This window comes from Syngnathus acus, chromosome 2 (genome assembly GCF_901709675.1).
Source record: "Syngnathus acus chromosome 2, fSynAcu1.2, whole genome shotgun sequence".
NCBI lineage: Eukaryota > Metazoa > Chordata > Actinopteri > Syngnathiformes > Syngnathidae > Syngnathus > Syngnathus acus.
In genome coordinates, this window is record NC_051088.1 from 2,035,378 (window position 1) to 2,061,358 (window position 25,981).

At 48.5% G+C, this 25,981-nt stretch overlaps 1 protein-coding gene across 4 annotated transcripts in view; it reads left to right on the forward strand.

Annotated features, from left to right (window-relative positions):
• The window catches only part of LOC119119492 (dynein regulatory complex subunit 7-like), a 78,410-nt gene that overhangs the window by 3,188 nt on the left and 49,241 nt on the right, over positions 1–25,981 (forward strand). For 2 of the 4 annotated variants that reach the window (XM_037245916.1, XM_037245915.1), the window contains exons 3-7: positions 61–214; positions 8,901–9,026; positions 19,768–19,962; positions 20,026–20,157; positions 20,218–20,439. In XM_037245916.1, coding sequence (XP_037101811.1) covers positions 61–214; positions 8,901–9,026; positions 19,768–19,962; positions 20,026–20,157; positions 20,218–20,439 — 829 coding nt within the window. The remainder of the gene's footprint in view (positions 1–60; positions 215–8,900; positions 9,027–19,767; positions 19,963–20,025; positions 20,158–20,217; positions 20,440–25,981) is intronic. The other 2 variants (XM_037245919.1, XM_037245917.1) reach the window with 2 other exon arrangements.

Here is a 25,981-nt window from a genome sequence, read left to right on the forward strand (position 1 = left end):
TGCAGCACATATTTGATTGTGTGTGTGTGACCTGTAATTTGAGTTGCAAGTGTCTCACAGGTCTAGTCCACCCCTTCCTGAGTCATATAGATGTAATTCCGTGGAGGAAGTCCGCCTGCTGGCCATTGCTGACAACTTCCAGCGTCAGTATAGCCTTTTGTGTCCCGAACGGAAATCTCTGCTGCTCTGCCCCATCAACGAATGTGGTGTCCAGGTAATATATCATGGTCTGTTTTTTTGTTGATTGATGTTAGGTTTGTAGCTGTCATGTTTCCCTTGTCTTGTTCATAAACATTGCACTCACTCTGTTAACTGTATTACTTATACCGTATTTCCACTACACACCTACTGCTAAAACTGCAATATGGTCATTTAGTAACTTCCTACAATCATTTCATTCTGTGTACAGTGCTACCTCTACTTATGAACTCGTGTACTTACGAACTTTTCGAGATACGAACTGGTGCCTCACGATGTTTTTGCATCACTTCTGAATCAAATTTTAACTTCTGAACCGGAGCCCCAGCTCCAATAATTATTGAGCTCGACTTTTTCTGTCTTCTCGGGGGTATTTTTAGCAAGTGTAGAAAATTAGAACAGGCTCCCCCCTCCCCAAATAAAGTTAGGAGGTTAAGAATAAAGTGACATTTATTTTTTGTTATACAGTGATCCCTCGCCACTTCATGCTTCACTTTTTGCGAATGCGCAACTTCGCGGATTTACTATAAGTGATGGGAGAACTGTATTTAAATACACACTGATAGCGCGGGGTGTGCCTGCAATGTGCGTCACTGCAGACAAGCGCGGGAAGCGCGGCAGCCAGCCTGTCACGAACGAGGCAGGACAACCATGTGCAACACGGACCGTTTATTTAGGGAATATGAAAAGAGCAAAAGGGAAAAAGAGAGGCCAGCAGACCAGGTGGTACACGAGGCAACTGAAGAGCCGGTCAGCGAGCTCACATCCTGGGTCATGGAGGCATCTCGTTACACAGCAGATCAGGCATACAGGAATCCGGTGGTAGGCGTGCGCGTGTCAAGGTAGATAACCAGCCAGGCGTAGCGCTACACAGCGGATCAGGCTAACGGGAATCAGGTGGCAGGCGTGTGTGTGTCAAAGCAGACGAAACGGCGAGAACTGACCGGCGAACATGTATATACACGCCCTAATCAGCAGGTAACACGGGACAGGTGGTGGCGATCAGCGCCGATTAACATGCGCAATTCCGTATGGGTGATGCGCTCCCCCGAGGTCTAGCACGGAGGGCACGTCAACCGGCCAGCAGGGCAAGAGCAGAGACGTGACAGCCACGCATGAAGGAAAAATGCACCACTGTGCAGAAAGAGTCAGAACAGCGATAATGAGTGCTCATAGCGTGTGCGTCTGTTTCACTGAGGACCGTCGAGACAGCGGCCATGAGCGCTGAGCCTCTGAGCAGTGTGCGTCACTGTAGACGTGAGTGAGTTCAACCGCAGGAGGCGGCATCTGAGGGAAGAAGCATCAACTGGTGCAGAAAGAGTCGGGACACGTGACAATATCACCTTTGTTCTTTGATTTATTGTAAATGCACAGAAAAGTGTGGGAATGGTTATTAAGGGAATGGGAAAGGTTTATTTAAGGTAAAGGTATTGGGGAGGTTTGAAAAAGCTTTAATATTGTGTACTAGACCACAATGCAACAGGAGATTCATACGCAACGTGACTCACTTTGGTTTTGTTGGATTTTGTCCACAATTTAGGGAGCGCGCTATCACGGCAAAAGCCATTGCCAATCACCTGTTATCCAATTTACTCACTGCGTGCTCGTTTGATTTCTTCAGATTTAGGAAAATGCTAAGACACTGAAGCAGAAATTAGACTTACACAGGTTGGTTGAGTTCAATCACAATTCTTGTTAAGAAAGCTCTGTTTTCAGGAAAGTACAATACAGCGCTGGGCCTTTCAAGAGCAGAAAGTCTCCATTCAGAAAAGGCAACGTTCAAGGTTCTTTGGTCAGCTTATATTCAGTTGTACAGGCCGGTGTGGGGCGAGTTTGATGGGTGATGAGTCGTTGGGGTGGGGCGAGTTCGCAGTAGAGTTTGAATCAATGGGAGTGGGTGCTGATTATGGGCGATTCGGTGTGTGTGGGGGCTGTTGTCTTCCATCCCGTCTTTTCGGCCTTGGCGATCATCTTTGGCCGAGTCCTTGGCCGACTCCCTCTGGCACCTGCTGGTCTTTATCTCCAAGTGACCTTCCTGAAAACATTCTCCTCCATCCTTGCACATACACTGTCGTACCTCATCCATTCGTCATTCTTTCAATTTTGTCATTTTGTACGGAATTATGTGAGCTTCTGGCTGTGACATCATCAATTTATTAATGTTCCCTGACTGTGCAAAGTTTGTTCTCACCACTTACCATGTTTTTGTTTGTTTGTTCTTTTGATACTCCATGTCTTTGCTTACGTCATTATATTCTTAGTTTAATCATGCTTCCAACCACATCCCCTCTTTGTTAGGCAAAATATCTCCCTCTGTGCAGAACGTTCAGTAGTAATCGAAAAGCTGGCGTCTAGCATTAGCCAAAACATAAGATACAATCAAGTACTGAACATTTTTAGACGACTTTGGCAGTGTCCGTGATTTAGAGAAAAAACATCAGGCATGTATTACACAGTTCCTTAAGGGTCATTAAGCTATTTAGGCAATATATCAAAAAACATTTGTTATTTCACAGAAATACATATTGAATCGTGAAGTTGTAGCAACCTCTGTTATTATCTTATATCAAAGAATGTCTAGTTATGTCTTCTTTATTGGTTGACTACGTGAATATACTTGTCTGCTTATCTACTTTATCCAAAGAGATGTGAGCGTATCTGTTATTGTGGCTAGGCGGGTTTTTTTGTTTTTTGACCCCATTCCTTCAGTTTCGGTATGCATGATGTCCCCTGGGTTAACGTAATGTGGTATTTCTACAAATGGACACTTTGCATTGCTTGGCAAGGAAAACCACTCTTCTAATTGACTTGCATTACACCCATGCCCCGTCGCGGCCAACTAGAAACACTACCTGTTGAAATTTTTAATACACTGTATTCCATCTATCCTTCCATCTTCTTCCGCTTATCCGGGGTCGGGTCGCGGGGGCAGCAGCTTTAGAGGGACTCCCAGACTTTCCTCTCCCCAGCCACTTCATCCATCTTATCTTGGGGGATCCCAAGGCGTTCCCAGGCCAGCTGAGAGACATAGTCTCTCCAGCGCGTCCTGGGTCATCCACAGGGTCTACTACAGGATATCCTCGGAAGGCGTCCAGGAGGCCGCCTGGTGAGGTGCCCAAGCCACCTCATCTGGCTTCTCTCAACGTGGAGGAGCAGCGGCTCTACTCCAAGTCTCTCCCGGATGACCGAAGTTCTCACCCTATCTCTAAGGGAGAGCCCGGACACCTTGCGGAGGAAACTAATTTTGGCCGCTTGTATCCAGGATCTTGTTCTTTCGGTCACGACCCATAGCTCGTGACCGTAGGTGAGGGTAGTAGCGTAACCGGTAAATTGAGAGCTTTGCCTTTTGGCTCAGCTCTTTCTTCACCACGATGGACCGGTACAGAGTCCGCATTACAGCCGACGCTGCACCAATCCGACTGTCGATCTAATGCTACATCCTGCCCTCGCTCGTGAACAAGACCCTAAGATACTTGAACTCCTCCACTTGGGGCAGGATCTCATCCCGGATCTGGAGAGGGCATTCCACCCTTTTCCGACTGAGGACCATGGACTCAGATTTGGAGGTGCTGATCCTCATTCTGACCGCTTCACACTCGACTGCGAACCGCTCCAGTGAGAGTTGGAGATCACGGCTTGAAGAGGCCAACAGCACCACGTCGTCTGCAAAAAGCAGAGATGCAATGCTGAGGTCCACAAACCGGACACCCTCAACACCTCGGCTGCGCCTAGAAATTCTGTCCATAAAAGTTATGAACAGAATCTGTGACAAAGGGCAGCCTTGGCGGAGTCCAACCCTCACTGGGAATGAATCCGACTTACTGCTGGAAATGCGGACCAAACTCTGGCATCGGTGATACAGGGACCGAACCGCCATTATCAGTTGATTCGGCATCCCATACTCCCGAAGCAGCCTCTACAGAACGTCCCGAGGGACACGGTCGAATGCCTTCTCCAAGTCCACAAAACACATGTGGACTGGTTGAGCGAACTCCCATGCACCCTAGAGAATCCTGCCGAGGGTATAGTGCTAGTCCAGTGTTCCATGGCCAGGACGAAAACCACACTGCTCCTCCTGAATCCGAGATTTGACCTCCCGACGGACCCTCCTCTCCAGCACCCCTGAATAGACCTCACCAGGGAGGCTGAGGAGTGTGATTCCTCTGTAGTTCCTCTGTAAAACGTAACATCTGTATGTACATTTAAGTTACTTATTTTACAGTAAATTTTCAGAATTCAAGTTGTTAAAAAGAACATTATAAAAACAAATCGTTGGAAACAAAGTATTAAATGTGTTAAAACCAGAGTGGAATGCCTCAGGAATGGAAGCTCGGCATACCCTACGGTTCCCTTTCTTAAAGAGGGGAACCACCATCCCAGTCTGCCAATCCAAAGGCACCGTCCCCGATGTCCACGCAATGTTGTAGAGGCGTGTCAGCCAGGACAGCCCCACAACATCCAGAACTTTTAAAAACTCATCCACCCCTGGGGCCTTGCCTCCGAGGAGCTTTTTAACTGCCTCAGTGACTTCGACCCCAGAGATTGGAGAGTCCACCTCAGAGTCTCAAGGCCCTGCTTCCACAATGGAAGGCGTGTTGGTGAAATTGAGGAGGTCTTCGAAGTATTCTCCCCACCGACTCACGACGTCTCGAGTTGAGGTCAGCAGCATGCCATCTCCACTGTCATTTTCCATGGCCTCGCCAAACTCCTCCTATGCCCGGGTTTTTGCCTCAGCAACCGCCGAAGGCGCGTTCCACTTGGCCATCCGGTACCCGTCGGCTGCCTCCAGAGTCCCACAGGCCAAAACGGCCCAATAGGACTCCTTCAGCTTGATGGCATCCCTTACCGCCGGTGTCCACCAGCGGGTTCGGGGATTGCCTCCACGACAGGCACCGACCACCTTACGGCCACAGCCCCGGTCGGCTGCCTCAACAATGGAGGCACGGAACATGGTCCACTCGGACTCAATGTCCCCCGCCTCCTCCGGGACATGGGAAAAGCTCTGCCGGAGGTGGGAGTTGAAGCTCTTCCTGACAGGGGATTCTGCCAGTCGTTCCCAGCAGACCCTCACTGTACGTTTGGGTCTGCCAGGTCGGACCGGCATCTTCCCCTACCATCGGAGCCAATTCACCACCAGGTGGTGATCAGTTGACAGCTCTGCCCCTCTCTTCACCCGAGTGTCCAAAACATGCGGCCGCAGATCCGATGACACGACTACAAAGTCGATCATCGAATTGTGGCCTAGGGTGTCCTGGTGCCAAGTGCACACATGGACACCCTTATGTTTGAACACGGTGTTCATTATTGACAATCCGTATCGAGCACAAAAGTCCAATAATAGAACACCGCTCGGGTTCGGATCAGGGGGGCCATTCCTCCCAATCATTCCCTTCCAGGTCTCACTGTCATTGCTCACGTGAGCATTGAAGTCACCCAGTAGAACGATGGAGTCCCCAGAAGGAGCGCTCTCCAGCACTTCTTCCAAGGACTCCAAAAAGGGTGGGTACTCTGAGCTGCCATTTGGTGCACAGACACAAACAACATTCAGGACCCGTCCCCCCACCCGAAGGCGGAGGGAGGCTACCCTCTCGTTCACCGGGGTGAACCCCAATGCAGGGGTGTCAAGATCCTTTCCTCGGGGGCCGAATCCCTACATGTTTTCCAAGTTTCCCTCGTTAAACACACCTGATTCAATTAATCAGGCTCCTGCTGAAAGTGAGGACGAACTGGTCATTTGAATCAGGTGTGTTTAACAAGGGAAACTTGGAAAACATGTAGGGATTCGGCCCCCGAGGAAAGGAGTTTGACACCCCTGCCCCAATGGGAAGGCGCCCAGCCAGGGGGTAAATAAGTATACTCACACCTGCTCGGCGCCTGTCACCGTGGCCAACTCCAGAGTGGAAGAGAGTCCAGCCCCTCTCCTGAGGGCTTGTACCAGAATCCAAACTGTGTGTGGAGGCAAATCCGACTATGTCTAGTCGGAACTTTTCTGCCTCGCACACCAGCTCGGGCTCCGTTCCAGCCAGAGAGGTGACATTCCATGTCCCAAGAGCCAGCTTCTGCAGCCGGGGATCGGACCTTCAAGTTCCCCGCCGCCCAACTCACCATGCACCCGACCCCTTTGGCCCCTCCCACAGGTGGTGAGCCCATGGGAAAGGGGACCCACGTTTTCTTTTCGGGCTGTGCCCGGCCGGGCCTCATGGGCGAAGGCCCGACCACCAGACGCTCGCCTTCGAGCCCCACCTCCATGCCTGGCTCCAGAGGGGGGCCCCGGTGACCCGCGTCCGCGCGAGGGAAAACGAAGTCCATATATTGTTTTCTTCTTAAGGGGTTCTTTTGAGACGTTCTTGGTCTGGCCCCTCACCTAGGACCCTTTTGTCATGGGTGACCCTACCAGGGGCATGAAGCCCCAGACAACATGGCTCCGAGGATCATTGGGACACGCAAACCCCTCCACCACGATAAGGTGACGACTCACGGAGGGGTAATACACTGTATTAAAATTTCTAAGTAATACACTGTTTCTACTTTGCGGATTTTTGTTTTTTTGCGGGTGGTTCTGGAACGCATCTTCAGCAATAGACAAGGGATTACTCTAAAGGTTTGAAAAGGCAAAAATAAAACTATTTTTGTTTTCTGTTTTACTCAAAGTAATAGGGCAAAAAGTGTGACTTTTGGGATAATCCGGCACGCATTATTTGCTTTCACGTTTCTACTCACAAACTACAAAACTACAAACCCAATTGTGGAATGAATTAAGTTCGTAAGGAGAGGTACCACTGTGCATGTATGACTTAGAGCGAATACAGCAAGATTACCTAAAACTATGTGCAAACCAATTGGGTGGGAAGCCTCATTGATTCATGAAGCTTGATTGGCTTACTGTTACATTCTTTCATTATAAGCATTTCAAGATTTCATCTGCTATATTTGCCACTGTACAGCCGGTGACAGGAGAACGCTAACGTGATGCAAGAGAAATGAACCTGTACGTAACTCAGGGCTGTCAAACTAATTTATGTAGTGTGCCGCATCGTAGTCATAGTTTCCTTTGGAGGGCCATTATGACTGTCAACCCAAATAAATGTATGAATGTCTCATATTATGTACCACAGGTGTCAAACTCAAGGCCCGGGTGCTGGATCAGGCACATCACATCATTTTATGTGGCCCGCAAAAGCAACTCATGTGTCAACTCAATGCTTCTTGTCAAGATACCAAAACTTTAAATTTTCTTGCCTTTTAATAACAGTGAGATGTAGCAATACTTTTTTTTGTTAAACCCCCACTTTCACAATAAATTAGAAAATTATTTAACTTTTTTTTTTTACTGAATTCTGTTGTGTATGCGATATGTCATAATAAGTATAATAACCTCCTGAGACCCAGGGAAAAAAACCCACATAGTTCTTTGGGGTAAAGAAACATTACTACAATAGAAAAATGTCAAAACATGCTTTTATTTATTTTTCACAACATGTCTTTTGGAGATGACGTCGGCACGGTTATGGCAAATGCAAAACTCACATTTGTGGCATGCGTGGTATGCAAAGGTTTGGGCACCCCTGATCATTTTCATGATTTTCCTTTATAAATCATTGGTTGTTCGGATCAGCAATTTCAGTTAAATATATCATATAGCAGACAAACACAGTGATATTTGAGAAGTGAAATTAAGTTTATAGGATTTGCAGAAAGTGTGCAATCATTACTTGAACAATAGTAGGAGATACGGACCAATATCATATTTCTTCTACAGAGGACAGAAATAAATTGCTGGGTCTCAAGGTTACGTCATTAATAGCCCCACGAGGGAAACCTAACTACAATGTGGCCCGCAACAAAAATAGGTTTGACACCCCTGTTATATATAGTATAGGCTACACAACAAACTGATGACTAACTAGTTTTGAAATCACATGAGTACAAACTGTTCAAATTTCTAAAAGATGAATGGTAATAAGAATTGCTACAAAAATCTCCATTTTTTAAAAGTGAAGATAATTTGCAATTGTAGTATTGTCACAAAGTCGATGCACAATTTGTCTTTGTGGGCCAAATATAGTAATTACACTGCGGGCCAGAGTTTGACACCCCTGCGTTAGCTGAAGCAATATCCCAGTGTTTCAGAGGGCTTCATTTTGCCCATCACTATTTTCCATGTCTGTCTAATTGGGTTATTGTGTCCACCTGTTCTCATCAGCCTGGCAGGCCCCTTGTGTCTTCCAACCACATCCTTTAGCTCAGGGGTCACCAACTCCGGTCCTCAAGGGCGCTAATCCAGCCTGTTTTAGGTGCAGCCCTGCAACAACACACCTGATTCAAATGATCAGCTCATCAGCAAGCTCTTTTAGCTACTTGTGTGTGCCTTCCAAATAACATACATTTGTCCAGTTGTTGTTTCTTGTAGGGTTGAGTGTTGTTTCCCAGTGTTTCTTTGAGTTTGGATTTTTTTGGGTCTCAATTTTGTATTTTGATCTCACCCTAGGAACTATAGTTTTTGGATATAAATTTTATTCAGTCAGCCCTCTACTCCTCCCTTGATTCACCTTCCGTCCTGGATTTGGGTCCTGAAGCCTGCCACAACCCTAACATAACCATGGCGACAATTCTCAGACACCACCCATAATCCTGATTGTAACTCTGTAGCTCTGCCTGATTCCTCCCTGTGTGTTTGTGTGTGTGTGCGTGTGTGTGTTTAGAAGTTTGTGTCGACTACTCTGCGCCCCACCATGACAAGCCATCCCGAGCTGCTCAATTGGGAAGGATGTGCTTCGTTTGTGGCTGACTTCCTGTCTCTGAATCCCTTGGAGCCACCTGGAGAGCTTGTGAGTGATGTACTGAATGAGCTATTAACAACTCATGAATGTACACACCACGCGGACATAAAGGTGGTAGATCTGTTTAAGGAGTCTTTGCTTGGCATAAAACAACTGACGGTCTGTGATGAGCTTGTAACAAGAACAATGGTAGCGGAGAAAAGTTTGGCGCTCATAAATGTCAGCAGGAGGACATTCTCTCCCATTCAGCGCTATCCACTCTTTGGCGATCTTCCTGGACGTGTCCCATCTTAATTTAGTTATGTGTTCTCGCATTATTCCAAATGTGCACGCTAGATTGTGAGCGGAATCAAGCAACAAAGAACGTCGTCATGGAGGGCGACATCATCTTTGCGCTGAAACCGCGTCATTGCTATAAAAACGATCCGCTGATTGGGCAGAACAAAGAAGAACTATGTCAAATTAGCATTCATGGTTCAGCGATAAAACGAAATAACTCCACTAATATAGTCGAATTGCTAAAGAACAGCAGGATTTTTTGTGTGGAAACTTTATACGAACAAGGTATCTATAATATTTCACAATATTTAAAAGATTGTATTTCCCAGATCTTGGAACAAAACATCACGATATAAATGCTATCATATAGTCTAAAATAATCATACATGGAAACGGGGATAAGTTGCATGTTCATTTTGTACATTTTCACTAAAATTGCATGAAAATTCAAACCATTTTGGATGGAAAACCAACTATTGCTGTTATTGAAGATCTAGTGAGAATCATGGGTCCTCTCAAAGCTGCTACCATTGCTCTATGCTAAGAAAACAAAAGTGACTCCCCTGTTTATGTTCACATTTGCACTTTAATCACAATCAGAATCAGCTTTATTGGCCAAGTTTGTGCATGCCAAACAAGGAATTTGACTTCGGTTGATCTCAGCCTCTGTCCAACATTTAAGTGACTAACAACATTCAGGTGACTAACAACATTTAAGTAGCAAGAACAGGATATTATTGCCCAGTGATGTCTCTGAGACTCTATGAGTGGTGTGAGTTCATCATTGCGACAGCCTGGGGAAAGAAGCGGTGTCTGTGTCTGCTGGTTTTGGCGTACAGCGCTCTGTAACGCCATCCGGAGGGGAATAGTTTGAACAGACTGTGACCTGGGTGAGAAGGCTCTGTAGAGATGTTACTTGCACGTTTCGAGGTCCTGGACAGGTAGAAGTCTTGGATAGATGGGAGGTTGGTCCCGATTATCTTTTCCGCAGTCCTGATTGTCCGTTACTGTGCTTGTCTTGTTTGGTGGCCGATCCAAACCAGACAGTGATGGAGGTGCAGAGGATAGACTGGATGATGGCAGTGTAGAAGGTCTTCAGCAGCTCCTGCGGTGGGTTGAACTTCCTGAGCTGTCTCAGAAAGTACAGCCTCTGCTGGGCCTTCTTCCGGACAGAGTATATGTGGCCGGTGCATTTCAGGTCCCGAGAGATTGTGGATCCCAAGAACTTGAAGGTGTCTGTGGAGGGAATAGCATGATTGAGGATAGTGAGGGGTGGAAGTGGTGAAGGGTCTTTCCTGAAGTCCACTGTCATCTCCACGGACTTGAGTGGGTTCAGCTCCAGGTGGTTTTTGATGCACCAGTGGACCGTCCCGGATCAGTCCGATGAGAGTCCGTGTACTTCAGGAGCTTCACAGAAGAGTCGCCTGAGGAGCAATTGTTGGTGTAGAGAGAGAAGAGCAGTGGGGAGAGGACGCACCCCTGGGGGGCGCCAGTGCTGGTGGTCCGGGTGTCGGATGTGATGGTCCCCAGCCTCACATGCTGTCTCCTGTTGGTCAGGAAGACATGAAAGATATGACAGCCACATCAAGCGTAAATGTTGAAATACTCGCCATCAGTGAATGGCTTTCCGTTCCTCACAATTGTTAATGCGCCAGCAAAACTAGCTGGATTAAAGTCACCTTGTCTGGTCCATACACGGAGTTGCTGTTGACTAGCTTGGACCTTCCTCTGGAGCTCTTCACATGCTTTCTTTCTGCTGTCCCCAGCTGGGTATTTGGTTGCAAATGTAGCATGTCGTGTCTCAAAGTGGCGCTTGATATTGGAGCGTTTCATGGATGCAATTTTGTCATTGCATATGAGGCACGTAGCTCATTTCTGCCCTCGCTCGTGACCCCAACATACTTGAATGCCTCCACTTGGGGCAGGCTCTCATCCCCGACCCGGGGAGGGCATTCCACCTGTTTCCGATAGAGGACCGTGGTCTCAGATTTGGAGGTGCTGACTTTCAGCCCAACCGCTTCACACTTGAAGGAACCGCTCCAGCGAGATCTAGAGATCACGGCTTGAAGAAGCCAACAGCACCACATCGTCTGCAAAAAGCAGTGATGCGATGCTGAGGTCACCAAACCGGACACCCTCAACGCCTTGGCTGCGCCTAGAAATTCTGTCCATAAAAGTTATGAACAGAATGGGTGACAACGGGAAATGAATCCGTCTTATGGCCGGGAATGCGGACCAAACTCTGGCATCGGTGATACAGGGACCGAAATGGTTCGGCACCACGTACTCCCGAAGCACCTTCCACAGAACTCCCCGAGGCACATGATCGAACGCATTCTCCAGGTCCACAAAACACATGCAGACTGGTTGAGCGAACTCGAGGAGCCTGCCGATGGTATAGAGCTGGTCCACTGTTCCACGGCTGGACGAAAACCACATTGCTCCTCCTGTATCTGAGATTCGACCTCCTGACGGGAGGTTCCCCCTCCTGAGACGCCGGATGGTGGAGCAGAATTTCCTCGAAGCCGTCCGGAGGTCATTCTCCATGGCCTCGCGAACTCCTCCCACACCCGGGTTTTTGCCTCAGCAACTGCCGAAGCCGTGTTCCGCTTGTTCAGCTGCCTCCGGAGTCCCACAGGCCAAAACGGCCCGATAAGTCTCCTTCAGCTTGACGGCATCCCTTATCGCCGGTGTCCACCAGCGGGTTCGGGGGTGGCTGCCACGACAGGCACCGACCACCTTACGGCCACAGCTCCAGTCGCCCGCCTCAACAATGGAACACGGAACATGGTTCACTCAAACTCAATGTCCCCCGCCTCCCCCGAGATGTGGGAAAAGCTCTGCCAGAGGTGGGAGTTGAAGCTCTTTCTGACAGGGCATTTTGCCAGACATTTCCGGCAGACCCTCACAGTATGTTTGGGTCTGCCAGGTCGGACCGGAATCTTCCCTCACCATCGCAGCCAACCCACCACCAGGTGGTGATCAATTGACAGCTCCCCCCCTCTCTTCACCCGAGTGTCCAAAACATGAAGCTGAAAATCCGATGACACGACTACAAAGTCGATCATCGAACTGCGGCCTTGGGTGTCCGAGTGTCAGGTGCACACGTGGAGACCCTTATGCTTGAACATGGTGTTCATTATGGACAATCCATGTCAAGCACAGAAGTCCAGTAATAGAGCACCACTCAGGTTCTGATCGGGGGTGGGGGTGTTGGCGTTTCTCCCATTCATGCCTTTCCAGGTCTCACTGTCATTGCCCACGTGAGCATTGAAGTCACCCAGCAGAATGATGAGTCCCCAGAAGGAGCGCTTTCCAGCACTTCTTCCAAAGACTCCAAAAAGGGTGGGTACTCTGAGCTGCCATTTGGTGCATAGATACAAACAACAAGGGTGAGAAGCTCGGTCATCCGGGAGAGACTCAGAGTAGAGCCGCTGCCCCTCCACGTTGAGAGGAGCCGGATGAGGTGGCTCGGGCATCTCACCAGGATGCCTCCTGGATGCTTCCCTGGGGAGGTGTTCCGGGAATGCCCCACCGGCAGGACGACCCAGGACGCGCTGGCCTGGGAACGCCTTGGGATCCCCCGGGATGAGCTGGACGAAGTGGCTGGGGAGAGGAAAGTCTGGGAGTCCCTCCTAAAGCTGCTGCCCCCGCGACCCGACCCCGGATAAGCGGAAGAAGATGGATGGATGGATGGATGGATGGATGGATGGATACAAACAACAGTCAGGACCTGTCCCCTCATCCGAAGGCGGAGGGAGGCTACCCTCTCGTTCACCAGAGTGAACCCCAATGTGCAGGTGCCTACCTGGGGGGGAATAACTATGCCCACACCTGCTCGGTGCCTCTCACCGTGGGCAACTCCAGAGTGGAAGAGAGTCCAGCCCTTCTCAAGAGGACTTGTACCAGAACCCAAGCTGTGTGTGGAGGCAAGTCCGACTATGTCTAGTTGGAACTTTTCTGCCTCGCACACCAGCTCGGGCTCCTTTCCTGCCAGAGGTCACCTCTCTCACCTCTCTCGCCATGTCCCAAGAGCCAGCTTCTGTAGCCCCCAAAAGGAGTGCTAAATGTGGGATTAATTTAACTAATAATGATTTCTACAATTTAAAGGGAAACTGCAAAATTAGCAGCTGTACTGTAGCTGGTTAAGTTAACTTGTAATGAGAATTTTTAATTATATGGTGTTAAAGCATAATTCAGAGTTCATTTAGTTGTGATTCTTTTTAACATATGGCTTGTCACATGGCGCAGGATTGAGGACCCAAATGCAGGGAAGCAAGGAAGTGGGGCTATGGTTCGATCAAAAATCATTTAATTTAAATAAAACAAAAGTCTAGCAAGGCACTAATGGACAGGGGGAGAAACAGGGGCTGCAAAAGTTAAAACTAAAGGTACTCCATAAGGGAGAGTTCTTAAAGTACAAACAAACAATTATTGTGAAAAGGTAACAACAAAATGTTCTCACTGTGAGCAGTGGCAGAAGGCTGGGCAAGGCGAGGCTATGGACGCTTCGGTGACCGGGGTTCAGCCTCTACATCTATCATCTGTCTCTGAATATTAATAAGTTGAAGTTTTGCATTTTCTTCCAGAATTGCAGCTTGGATGGGAGGCAGTCCATTGTGTGGGTAGTGACCAACAGAGTAGGCTGTTAACTGAATAACAGTCCATTAGATGAGGGTGCTGATAAGATTCTCTGTTAGTCCTGCTGAATGTCCACATTTTTAATTTTGTAGCGAATATGGGGGTCATTATCCATCCATCCATCCATCCATCCATCCATCCATCCATCCATCCATCCATCCATCCATCCATCCATCCATCCATCCATCCATCCATCCATCTTCTTCCGCTTATCCGGGGTCGGGTTGCGAGGGAAGCAGCTTCAGGAGGGACTCCCAGACTTCCCTCTCCCCAGACACTTCATCCAGCTCATCCTGGGGGATCCCAAGGCGTTCCAAGGCCAGCTGAGAGACATAGTCTCTCCAGCTCGCCCTGGGTCGTCCCCAGGGTCTCCTACCGGTGGGACATGCCCGGAACACCTCCCCAGGGAGGCGTCCAGGAGGCATCCTGATGAGATGCCCGAGCCACCTCATCTGGCTCCTCTCAACGTGGAGGAGTAGCGACTCTACTCCGAGTCTCTCCCGGATGACCGAGCTTCTCACCCTATCTCTAAGGGAGAGCCCGGACATCCTGCGGAGAAAACTCATTTCGGCCGCTTCTATCCGGGGTCTCGTTCTTTCGGTCACGACCCATAGCTCGTGACCATAGGTGAGGGTAGGAGCGTAAATCGACCGGTAAATTGAGAGTTTTGCCTTTAGGCTCAGCTCTCTCTTTACCACGACGGACCGGTACACTGTCTGCATTACTGCCAACGCTGCACTGATCCGCCTGTCGATCGCGCGCTCCATCCTCCCCTCACTCGTGAACAAGACCCCAAGATACTTGACCTCCTCCACTTGGGGCAGGATCTCATCCCCGATCCGGAGAGGGCATTCCACCCTTTTCCGATCGAGGACCATGGACTCGGATTTGGAGGTGCTGACCCTCATCCCGACCGCTTCACACTCGGCTGCGAACTGCTCCAGTGAGAGATGGGGATCACGGCCTGAAGAAGCCAACAGCACCACGTCGTCTGCAAAAAGCAGAGACGTGATGCTGAGGTCCCCAAACCGGACCCCCTCAACGCCTCGGCTGCGCCTAGAAATTCTGTCCATAAAAATTATGAACAGAATCGGTGACAAAGGGCAGCCTTGGCGGAGTCCAACCCTCACTGGGAACGAATCCGACTTACTGCCGGAAATGCAGACCAAAGTCTGGCATCGGTGATACAGGGACCGAACCGCCCTTATCAGTTGGCTCGGCACCCCGTACTCCCGAAGCACCCTCCACAGAACCTCCCGAGGGACACGGTCGAACGCCTTCTCCAAGTCCACAAAACACATGTGGACGGGTTGGGCAAACTCCCATGCACCCTCGAGGATCCTGCCGAGGGTGTAGAGCTAGTCCACTGGTCCACTTTTCTACGGCCAGGACGAAAGCCACACTGCTCCTCCTGAATCCGAGGTTCAACCTCCCAACGGACCCTCCTCTCCAGCACCCCTGAATAGACCTTACCAGGGAGGCTGAGGAGTGTGATTCCCCTGTAATTGGAACACACCCTCCGGTCCCCCTTCTTAAAGAGGGGAACCACCACCCCAGTCTGCCAATCCAGAGGCACTGCCCCCGATGTCCACGCAATATTGTAGAGGCGTGTCAGCCATGACAGCCCCACAACATCCAGAGCCTTTAAGAACTCCGGGCGGATCTCATCCACCCCCGGGGCCTTGCCACCAAAGAGTTTTTTAACTACCTCAGTGACTTCGACCCCAGAGATTGGAAAGTCCGCCTCAGAGTCCCCAGGCCCTGCTTCCACAATGGAAGTAGGTGGAATTGAGGAGGTCTTCGAAGTATTCTCCCCACCGACTCACGACGTCTCGAGTCGAGGTCAGCAGCACGCCATCCCCACTGTAAACAGTGTTGACGTTGCACTGCTTCCCCCTCCTGAGACGCCGGATGGTGGACCAGAATTTCCTCGAAGCCGTCCGGAAGTCATTCTCCATGGCCTCGCCAAACTCCTCCCACCCCCGGGTTTTTGCCTCAGCAACCGCCGAAGCCGTGTTCCGCTTGGCCATCCGGGACCTGTCAGCTGCCTCTGGAGTCCCACAGGTAAAAACGGCCCGATAGGACTCCTTCTTCAGCTTGACGGTATCCCTTACCGCCGGTGTCCACCAGCGGGTTCGGGGATTGCCGCCACGACAGGCACCAACGACCTTACGGCCACCTCAACAATGGAGGCGCGGAACACAGTGCACTCGGACTCAATGTCCCCCGCCTCTGCCGGAGGTGGGAGTTGAAGCTCTTCCTGACAGGGGATTCTGCCAGACGTTCCCAGCAGACCCTCACAGAGCGTTTTGGTCTGCCAGGTCGGACCGGCATCTTGCCCCACCATTGGAACCAACCCACCACCAGTTGACAGCTCCGCCCCTCTCTTCGCGCGAGTGTCCAAAACATGCGGCCGCAAATCCGATGACACAACTACAAAGTCGACATCGAACTGCGGCCTAGGGTGTCCTGGTGCCAAGTGCACACATGGACACCCTTATTTTTGAAAATGGTGTTCATTATAGAAAATCCGTGTCGAGCACAGAAGTCCAATAATAGAACACTGCTCGGGTTCAGATCGGGGGGGGGCGTTTCTCCCAATCACGCCCTTCCAGGTCTCACTGTCATTGCCCACGTGAGCATTGAAGTCACCCAGCAGAACGATGGAGTCCCCAGAAGAAGCGCTCTCTAGCACTTCCTCCAGGGTCTCCAAGAAGGGTGGGTACTCTGAGCTCCTGTTTGGTGCATAGACACAAACAACAGTCAGGACCCGTCCCCCCACCCGAAGGCGGAGGGAGGCTACCCTCTCGTTCACCGGGGTAAACCCCAATGTGGAGGCACCCAGCCGGGGAGCAATGAGTATACCCACACCTGCTCGACGCCTCTCACCGTGGGCAACTCCAGAGTGGAAGAGAGTCCAGCCCCTCTCGAGAGCTTGTACCGGAGCCCAAACTGTGTGTGGAGGCAAGTCCGACTATGTCTAGTCTGAACTTTTCTGCCTCGCACACCAGCTCAGGCTCCTTTTCCAGCCAGAGAGGTGACATTCCATGTCCCAAGAGCCAGCTTCTGCAGCCGGGGATCAGACCGCCAAGGTCCCTGCCTTTGGCCGCCGCCCAGCTTACACTGCACCCGACCCCTTTGGCCCCTCCCACAGGTGGTGAGCTCATGGGAAGGGGGTCATTATGTTAAAAATAATTAAGTAATAAATGATCAATTAATTAAGTATAAAATTCTTTAGTCAATGGTGGTGGAATTCTACTGCCTGCAGTACACTGAAGGGAGACAATTTTTTCTGGGTTTGTTTTGAAAACTTACGCCTGTAACCAATTTAAGCACCAATAATTTGTACCCGGATAATTTGCACTCACTGATTGTCGTTTTTGATGGATGCAGGTCTGGGGTGGCTCTGCAGTCAGTTTGCCAACCAAAATGGAAAGAGTTGGCAGGAAAGGTTCTTGGAAAAATTAAAAATAATGCAAAAACAGAGAAAAGGCTCGTCAGGGGAGCCCTCAAGCAATGTCGGACTGGTGTTTTACACCTGACTGTTAAAGTGTCGCCGGGGGTCTTGGGGGGGACCCAATCCACGCTGCTCCATTGAAATAACATTAATTTGAACCAAAAGTACTAAAGTTTAAATCACAGTCCTATCTTTGGTACAGTGATCCTTCGTTTATCGTGAATAATTGGTTCCAAGACCACCCGCGATGGGTGAAAATCCACGATGTAGAGAAAATATATTGTTACAATAGCCACAGAAGACTTTTATCAACCTTTATAGTATTTTTAAAAACTTTATTGTATTTTTAAAGGCTTTTTTTGTATTTTTAAACTTTTTTGTAAACATTTTAAAGTCAAACTGAGTAGCAGAGTCCCAGCTGGCAGCAACAAAAAGGAAAACGTCCGACTGTAAAGCGTGTGCCGCGGAAACAGAACCGCGCTCGGTGGAAACTCGGAAACAGAACCCCGCTCAGCGGAAACTCGGGAACAGAGCCGCCCTCAGCGGAAACTCGGAAACAGAGCCGCCCTCGGCGGAAACTCGGCAACAGAACCGCGCTCGGCGGAAACTTAGGAACAGAACCGCGCTCGGCGGAAACTCGGAAGTGCAAGCCGCGTGCAGCGGAAAGAATCAGAGCCGCACACACGGCGGCATACAGGAAGATGGAGCCGCGCGCAATGGGAGGAGTCGAGCATGTTGCAGCCGTGGGAGCAGGGTCGGGTGATGATTGCGGGTTCGGCACTCCTGGCAAGAAGTCCGGCGACGCCGCGGGTCCGGCGACGGTGGGGTGGGGCCCGATGGCAACGAGTCTGATGTCGCTGGGACGCACTCCGACGGCGGCCACAGTTCTGGCACCGCTGGGACGAGGTCCGACGGCGGCCACAGTTCTGGCACCGCTGGGACGAGGTCCGACGGCGGTCACGGGTCCAGCGCCGCTGGGACGAGGTCCGACGGCGGCCACGAGTCCGGCGCCGCTGGAACGAGGTCCGGCGACGGCCGCGGGTCCGGCGACGCTGAGGTGGATCTCGATGGCGCACGTGGGTCCGGCATCACGTCTACGGAAGCTGGTGGCGAGGGTTGGTCCAGGCGCTGGTCGCTGAAGTGGTCGGATTGTTCTGTCACGTGCAGGAATGGAGCAGGGCGACCAAATACAGCTTGGACCAGGGTTTATTGAGGGAAAAGGGAGTTGGAAGGGAGGATGATGGGAACAAACCAACAAGAACGGCAAACTGACATGACTTGCAGACACAGAGACTAAACTAACTGAAACAGAGACAAAGAAACAGAAACAGAAAAGACAAATAGGCAAAAGTCAAGAACAATCCGACAGGGGAGTCAGAGGCAGACAGGACTTAAATACACGACAGGTAACGACAGGCAGATGACTGTGATTACACTGATTGTGGGGAGACAAAGGAGGGGAGGGGCGAATACACAGAGACGCGGACAGAAACCATGACAACATAGACACATAGTAGGACGACCGGGGACAAGTCGTGACACTACTGGCAGTCCTGCCCTCCTCGTCTTCTTTAAACTTTGTGTGAGCCCGTGTTGCATTTGGTTGTCCTGCCTCATTTGTGAGAAAAGGTTTTGTCCATTGCGATGTGCCAAATGTTGGTCCAACACCACAGGGGGTAGGGATCGGTCACATTTGGCCGACAGTAGATTGGTCTATCTCGGCCTTAACATGAACTCAATCATGAAAAAGGACCAGCAATTGATGTATGACCTATAATTGGCGAGGAAGCGTGGCCAATCGCAATAGCTTTTGAGAAGGTTCTTTACATCGCCAACAGCGGTCATTGAGTCAGTCCTGTGTTCATGCATCACATTCTGGCTGAGACCAAATCTGACTGCAATTGACAGTTAAGATTGCCAAAAAAGATAAACTGTTTCCCCTACCCACTCTTGATGACTTTCATGCTGCAAGAACTAAGGCAAAATTCTCTCTGATCTCCACATCCTGGTCATCACCTCTCCTTCCCTCGGGTAGTCCCTGTCAAACTATGCACAAAAAATAACAGACATTTAAATATCTCTTGCTAAACTCCCTAAACATTTTACTCAAAATTCCCTGTTGGCATTTTACAAACGTTTGCCAAATGTGCACATGCCTTTGTGACAGTATGGCCAGATTAATTATTGTAGCGTCGACCCTCTACGACACCGTGAGTTTAATGTATCGATTTTGAACTCGGACTGGGAAGTTTGGTTGTTAAACTCAGCAAGGAAAATGTGTTCAGCCCCTTTCATCGTGAAACGTGTGAGCGTTAAGACCTCTCATCAGGAAAAAGTAGCCGTGTTGAGAACATTTCCCCGGAAAACTGGACATTGAACCCTTTCATTGTAAAATTGTGTGTGTCTGTGCAGCCCAGATTCTTGTTCTCTTCCACTTCAGTGTTGCGAAGTCAGACAGCAACATGTTTCGAGTATGCCTCCGTACTGTGCAGTCTACTCCTGGGTGCCAACTATGACGCTTACTGTGTTAGTGGCTACGCTTGCAAAGAGATGTGTCTGCTCGACCAAAGACTGCAAGACTGCCCTTTGTTGGACACCCAGGAAAAGGTAGGAAAGTTGGCCGATCAGTGTTAGTGCATAATCATACAAGTTCTTGTTGGTGTGGTGCAGGCCGCAGCTTCTGACTTGCCGGTTGATAGTGAGCCTGCAGTGAGATTTCAACGTGAGCCAAAGAGTCGTTTCTTGATACAACAGGCCAAGAAGAAACAGGAAGAGGCAGACGCCAAAGCCAAGCAACAAGAGGTAAAATAAAAACAGATTTCAGTGTCACTTAGCTTGTGTGCTAACAATGTTTGACCCAAGCAGGAGGTTCTGCAGCCACCTGATGACCCCCTGCAGGGTTTGCGGGTTCACTGTTGGGTCCTTGTGTTGGCTGGGTGCCGCAGCGTCGAGGACAATTTCTTTGTTGACCCAATGACCGGAAGAAGCTACAGCACCACGTATGAGCATTTTCTGGGTGTAGAGAGTGTGTGGAACAACCTCAACTACTACGTCAACATGCAGGACTGCAAGGACGGCTGTGCTGTGAGTGTCAAAAACCTTTATGACTGCAATTCAATCATTTTGAATGGGTATACAAAGTCCAAAATAGTTTTCAAGACTCCATCATTTTGACTATTCTTTTTTTACTGGAAAGCACTGGAAAAGTGCCACAATCAAGCGAAAGCCATAAAATGTGTTTGTTTTCATCCTTCCATGCATGTTCTGTAGCACTTGTACAATGATGGATAAACAAGAGGCTATCCCAGCTGACTTTGACAGTCAGCTCAGAGCTTCTCTGCTACCAGGTGATAGTGACGGTGACAGGTGATACTACCTGCGAGCGATCCTCACTGCCTTGTGGGTAGCATGGGAATGCCTAAGGCGGGGGTGGGCAAACCTTTTGACTTGCGGGCCAAATTGGGTTCTAAATTTTGACCGGGGGGCCAAACCAGGAGCAGCTGTTTGTAGTGTTTGAGTGAAGTAATATAAACGACATGTGAAGGTCATTGCATAAAAGGTTTTGGCCTTTAGTAGGTAGTAAAGCATGGATATTCAAACAACGCTTTTTGAAAACAAATGCATTTATTAACAGTATTAAAAAATATATTTCACCAAAAAACTAGTATCAGTGATTCTCACTAAATACGACACTGTTATTATGAATAACAGGTTCCATCACTTCAGTGCCTGCAGGTCAGATTTAATAAAATATGTTTCTTTTATCTGGTGAAATCACATCAAACGGCAAACATTCTGACCAAATACGTACATCATCATGAAGAATCAGTGAAAGAACAGTAAACCCTCGTTTATCGCGGATAATTGGTTCCAAGACTACCCGCAATAGGTGAAAATCCACGAAGTAGTGTCACCCTCTCATTTTTAACATACATACATTTTTGTGTATCAATAAATGTATATTAAACTGTATAAATGCTTATGTTATCATTAGAAGATTAAATAATAGTTTCAAACATGTAAATACTATATTAATAGTATAAATGACATAGAAAATAATGTATAAATAATATAAATATAAATATGATACACGTGTGTGTGTGTGCGTGCGTGCGTGCGTGTGCGTGCGTGTGCGTGCGTGCGTGCGCGTGCGTGCGTGTGCGTGCGTGCGTGTGTGTGTGCGTGTGTGACACACGTAGATGTAGCTAAAGTATACATACTGTAAATATGTTTTTAGAACTCTTTTATTATTATTATAACAACTTTTTTATAACAAGATACAAGTGTGCATACTGTAAATATGTTTTTAGAACTCTTATTATAAAAAAATGTATAACAAGGTACAATACTGTAAATATGTTTTTAGAACTCATTATTATACCAACTTTTTTTATAACAAGGTACAAGTGTACGTACTGCAATTGTGTGGGCGCTCCCTGCCTTCTGCTGGCGTGCGGGTAACTTTCGTGCCGTAATTCCTCAGTTTAGAATTTTTATTTTGAAATTTGGATTGGTTTTTGTGGAAAACAAATCCACGATTTATTGAAACCGCGATAAACGAATCGCGATCTAGCGAGGGATTACTCTATAGGTGGCGGCATTGTCACGCCCGTGCCAGAGCACGCTCGGCCGGCAACTTCCCTCACCATACCCCTTCGTTATCGTAATGTCTGTCATCTGCTCCCTCTTGTTATCTGATGTATTTAAACCCTGCCGTGTGTTTCTTGTCGTCGCTGTCTACTGCTGTCTCCCGTCTGTGTCTGCGCCTAGTGTTCCTGTCCTGCTCATCCCGTTTCACCCCCGGTCTTGTGTGGAGGCTCACGGTCAGATTCTGTTCCGTGTCCGAGTGGACTTCTGTTTGCCTGTCTTCTGGCCGTGAGTCTCTATCCCGCCTGTGTCTGTGTTCGTCCACTTCCCTTCCCTTCCCTTCAATAAACCCTGATCCAAGCTGCATTTGGTCGCCCTGCTCCACTTGTTCATGACAGGCATGATCTGGCAGAAGTCCTTGAAGTGCAGAGAATAGATGGAGCCAAACACCCTCCTTTCAAGACACACACATTCATCCACTTTGTTGGTCAAGAGGCCGGTGCTCAGACCTTCAGCCAGAGAAAGAGATCACCCCTGCTAACACCCGGATGCAGCTGGAAGGGTGGATCTTGATTGGCAGCTCAAGTTCCCACCAGAGATTGTCACCACCTCTCTGAGGCCAGATGTCATCCTGTGGTCCCCTGCAGTTAAGACTGCGATCTTGGCAGAATTAACTGTCCCCTGGGAGGGAGGACTGGAGGATGCCTCTGAAAGAAAGAGGGAAAAATACACCGACCTAGTAGCCGAGTGCCGAGAAGCTGTAGCTTGTTATATTCCCTGTGGAGGTTGGCTGTGTGTGTGTGTGTGCGTGTGGGTGTGTGTGCGTGCGTGCATGCGTGCGTGCATGTGTGTTTGTGTGCGTGTGTGTGTGTATAGCATATGTTGATGTAGCTAAAGTATACATACCGTAATTTCCGGACTAAGTTGCTCCGGAATATAGGTCGCATTAGCCATAAAATGCACAATAACGTGAAAAAAAACATATATAAGTCGCTCCGGAGCATAGGTCGCATTTTGGGGGGGAAGTTTATTCGACAAAATCCAACACCAAGAACAGACATGAACGAGCAACAACAGGCTAAACGATAGGTATGCTAACATGACATAAACACAAACGAAGAGCTGAGAACGGGCCTGACGTAACGTTCAGAGTTATTAAAAAAAAACTATTACATAAATAACACGTTTATAAAACCATCTGTGTCACTCCAATTCATTAAATCCATCGATCGTCCTTTGTCAACAATGGGTGCGCGCCGCTGACGGCGCTTGCACTTCAAAATATTCCACAGGCCCATATAACGATATATAAATTAGATATCAAATAACTATTATACAAGCAATAATATTATCAAACCATCTGTGCACTCTAAATCATTAAATTCATCGATCAAATTCCTCGTCCTTTGTCAACAACGCCGCGCGTGCGCCCTGACGTCAGCCTCGTCGTTATTCCACAGATCTAGTATATAACTAGGTTGTAGCGTTAACAAAGTACAAGGAAAGACGTGGGTTTGGTAAACGGCTCTTTATTTAACAAAACAAACTTCCAGGCGTGTGGCGGCGTGGACTTCCAGCCACGGAGGTGGAAGAGAGATCCATAGAATAGGACCGGGCGTGCGTAAAAGCCATGACCGAGGCCCATCCACCGTCCCCGGACAGCCACTCGGCCGAGCGCCGGCCCCCAACTTCTATCCACGGAGGTGAAAGAGAGCTCCGTAGAGTAGGACCGGCCGTGCGTAAAAGCCATGTCCGAGCCCCATCCACCGTCCCTGGACAGCCACCCGGCCGAGCGCCGGCCCCCGACTTCTATCCACGGAGGTGAAAGAAAGCTCCGTAGAGTAGGACCGGGCGTGCGTAAAAGCCATAATAGTTTTTCAAACCTTCTGTGTCACTCCAAATCCTTAAATCCTTCAAACTCTTCGTCCTCCGTGTCACTTCGAAACAAAGCCGCTAATGATGCCGGTAGTACGTGGGGCCCTTCGTCATCTTCGTCATCCCGTGATCAATCTTTGTCCTTTTTGTAAACAACCGCCACGCCGCGTCGTGCTGCTGACGTCACTTGAAATTCAAATATTTTTTTTTTTGAAACTTTTAGTCCGAAAATTACGGTAAATATATTTTAGAACTCTTATTATTATAACAACTTTTTTATAACAAGCTACAAGTGTACATACTGTAAATATGTTTTTAGAACTTTTGTTATTATTATAAAAAAATTTATAACAAGGTACAATACTGTAAATACTAGGGGTGTAAATCGCGGGTTTTGTCACGATACGATATCATATCGATACAAAGAACCACGATACGACATTTGCCGATATCTTAAAGCCTGCTGTGATTCATTCACGATACATCACGATATAGTGCTCCACGATCGATTTGGTTTTTTTTTTTGTTTTTTTTTTAAATAAAAAATATAGAACAATATCCTGATTTATAACAATTCATACGCAAAATCAACAAGGTACTGCAAACTCTTTATTTAGGAAATTACAAGAGTATTGTAGTATACAAAGTGCTTATTTTAACACTGAACTTTATCAAATTCCTATATTTTTTCTCATATAAGTAAAGAAAAATGAATATTCTTTCTTTTTTTGTAATACCATTAACGTTAAAGTGCATTACTGAACTATTTATTTACAATAATTTTAATTGTCCGTTGAGCCATCTTTTCTTTGGAATCCAAAGTGCTTCCAAACGAATGACTTGAAGCCCAAAGGGGAGCGAATTTCCTCGTCTTCTTGGACACTAGCCATAGCACCAGCCCAGGAGCCGCGTAGTTGTCGGCTCCCCTTTCACGTGCCTGCTCTGCTCACAACACAACACACCGCGTACTGCTCCCGGAAAGAGGAAGCAAGCGACAATGAACTGGATTTCAAAATAAAGTCGCGTCTAATGTCCGAGGTCAAACACGGCGATATAAATCGATGTTTACGTTAGGAATCGATGCCAATAAATCGTAGAGCATTATATCGATTAATCGATGTGTATCGATGAATCGTTACACCCCTAGTAAATACGTATGTTTTTAGAACTCTTACGATTCTAACAACTTTTTATATAACAAGGTACAAGTGTACGTTCTGCAATTGTGTGGGCACTCCCTGCCTTCTGCTGGCGTGCGGGCAATTTTCATGCCATAATTCCTCAATTTAGAATTTTTATTTTGGATTTTTGAATTTTCTTTGGGGGGGGGGAATTCGCGATGTACTGAAGCCGCGATAAATGAATGCGTGGGCTGTGACGTCAGCATTCTCGAAATTCGCGTGCTGAGCTTTCAAATACAGTTTTACGCCAAAGCCACCCACAAACCTTCCACTGGAATCCACCCATCTATCCATCCATTTTCTGTCCCGCTTTGTCCCCACGGGGGTCGCGGGTGTGCTGGAGCCTATCCCAGCCGTCATCGGGCAGTAGGCAGGGGACACCCTGAACCGGTTGCCAGCCAATCGCAGGGCACACAGAGACAAACAACCATCCGCACTCACTGTCACACCTAGGGGCAATTTGGAGTGCTCAATCAGCCAACCATGCATGTTTTCTGGGATGTGGGAGGAAACCGGAGTGCCCGGAGAAATTCATGCGGGCACGGGGAGAACATGCAAACTCCACACAGGGAGGGCCGGAGGTGGAATCGAACCCGCACTCTCCTAACTGTGAGGCGTGCTAACCAGTGCTCCACCGAGCCGCCCTCCCCTGGAATCTTTCCATTAAAATGAGTGGCCCAAGCAAAAGAAAGATGGACACTGAGTGCCGAGTGTTAAAAAAAGAGTGGACAATTTGACTCAACCTATGTGTGTGAGCAGACGTTCAGCCACATGAACGTCAACAAAGCCCGTCACAGATCTAGGCTAACGGACCAGCACCTCGGCTCTAGCTTAAGAATTGCCACAACAAATTTTACTCTAGACCAGGGGTGGGCAAACTTTTTGACTTGCGGGCCGAATTGGGTTCTAAATTTTGACCGGGGTGCCAAACCAGGAGCAGATGGATGTAGTGTTTGTGTGAAGCAATATAAACATGTAAAATA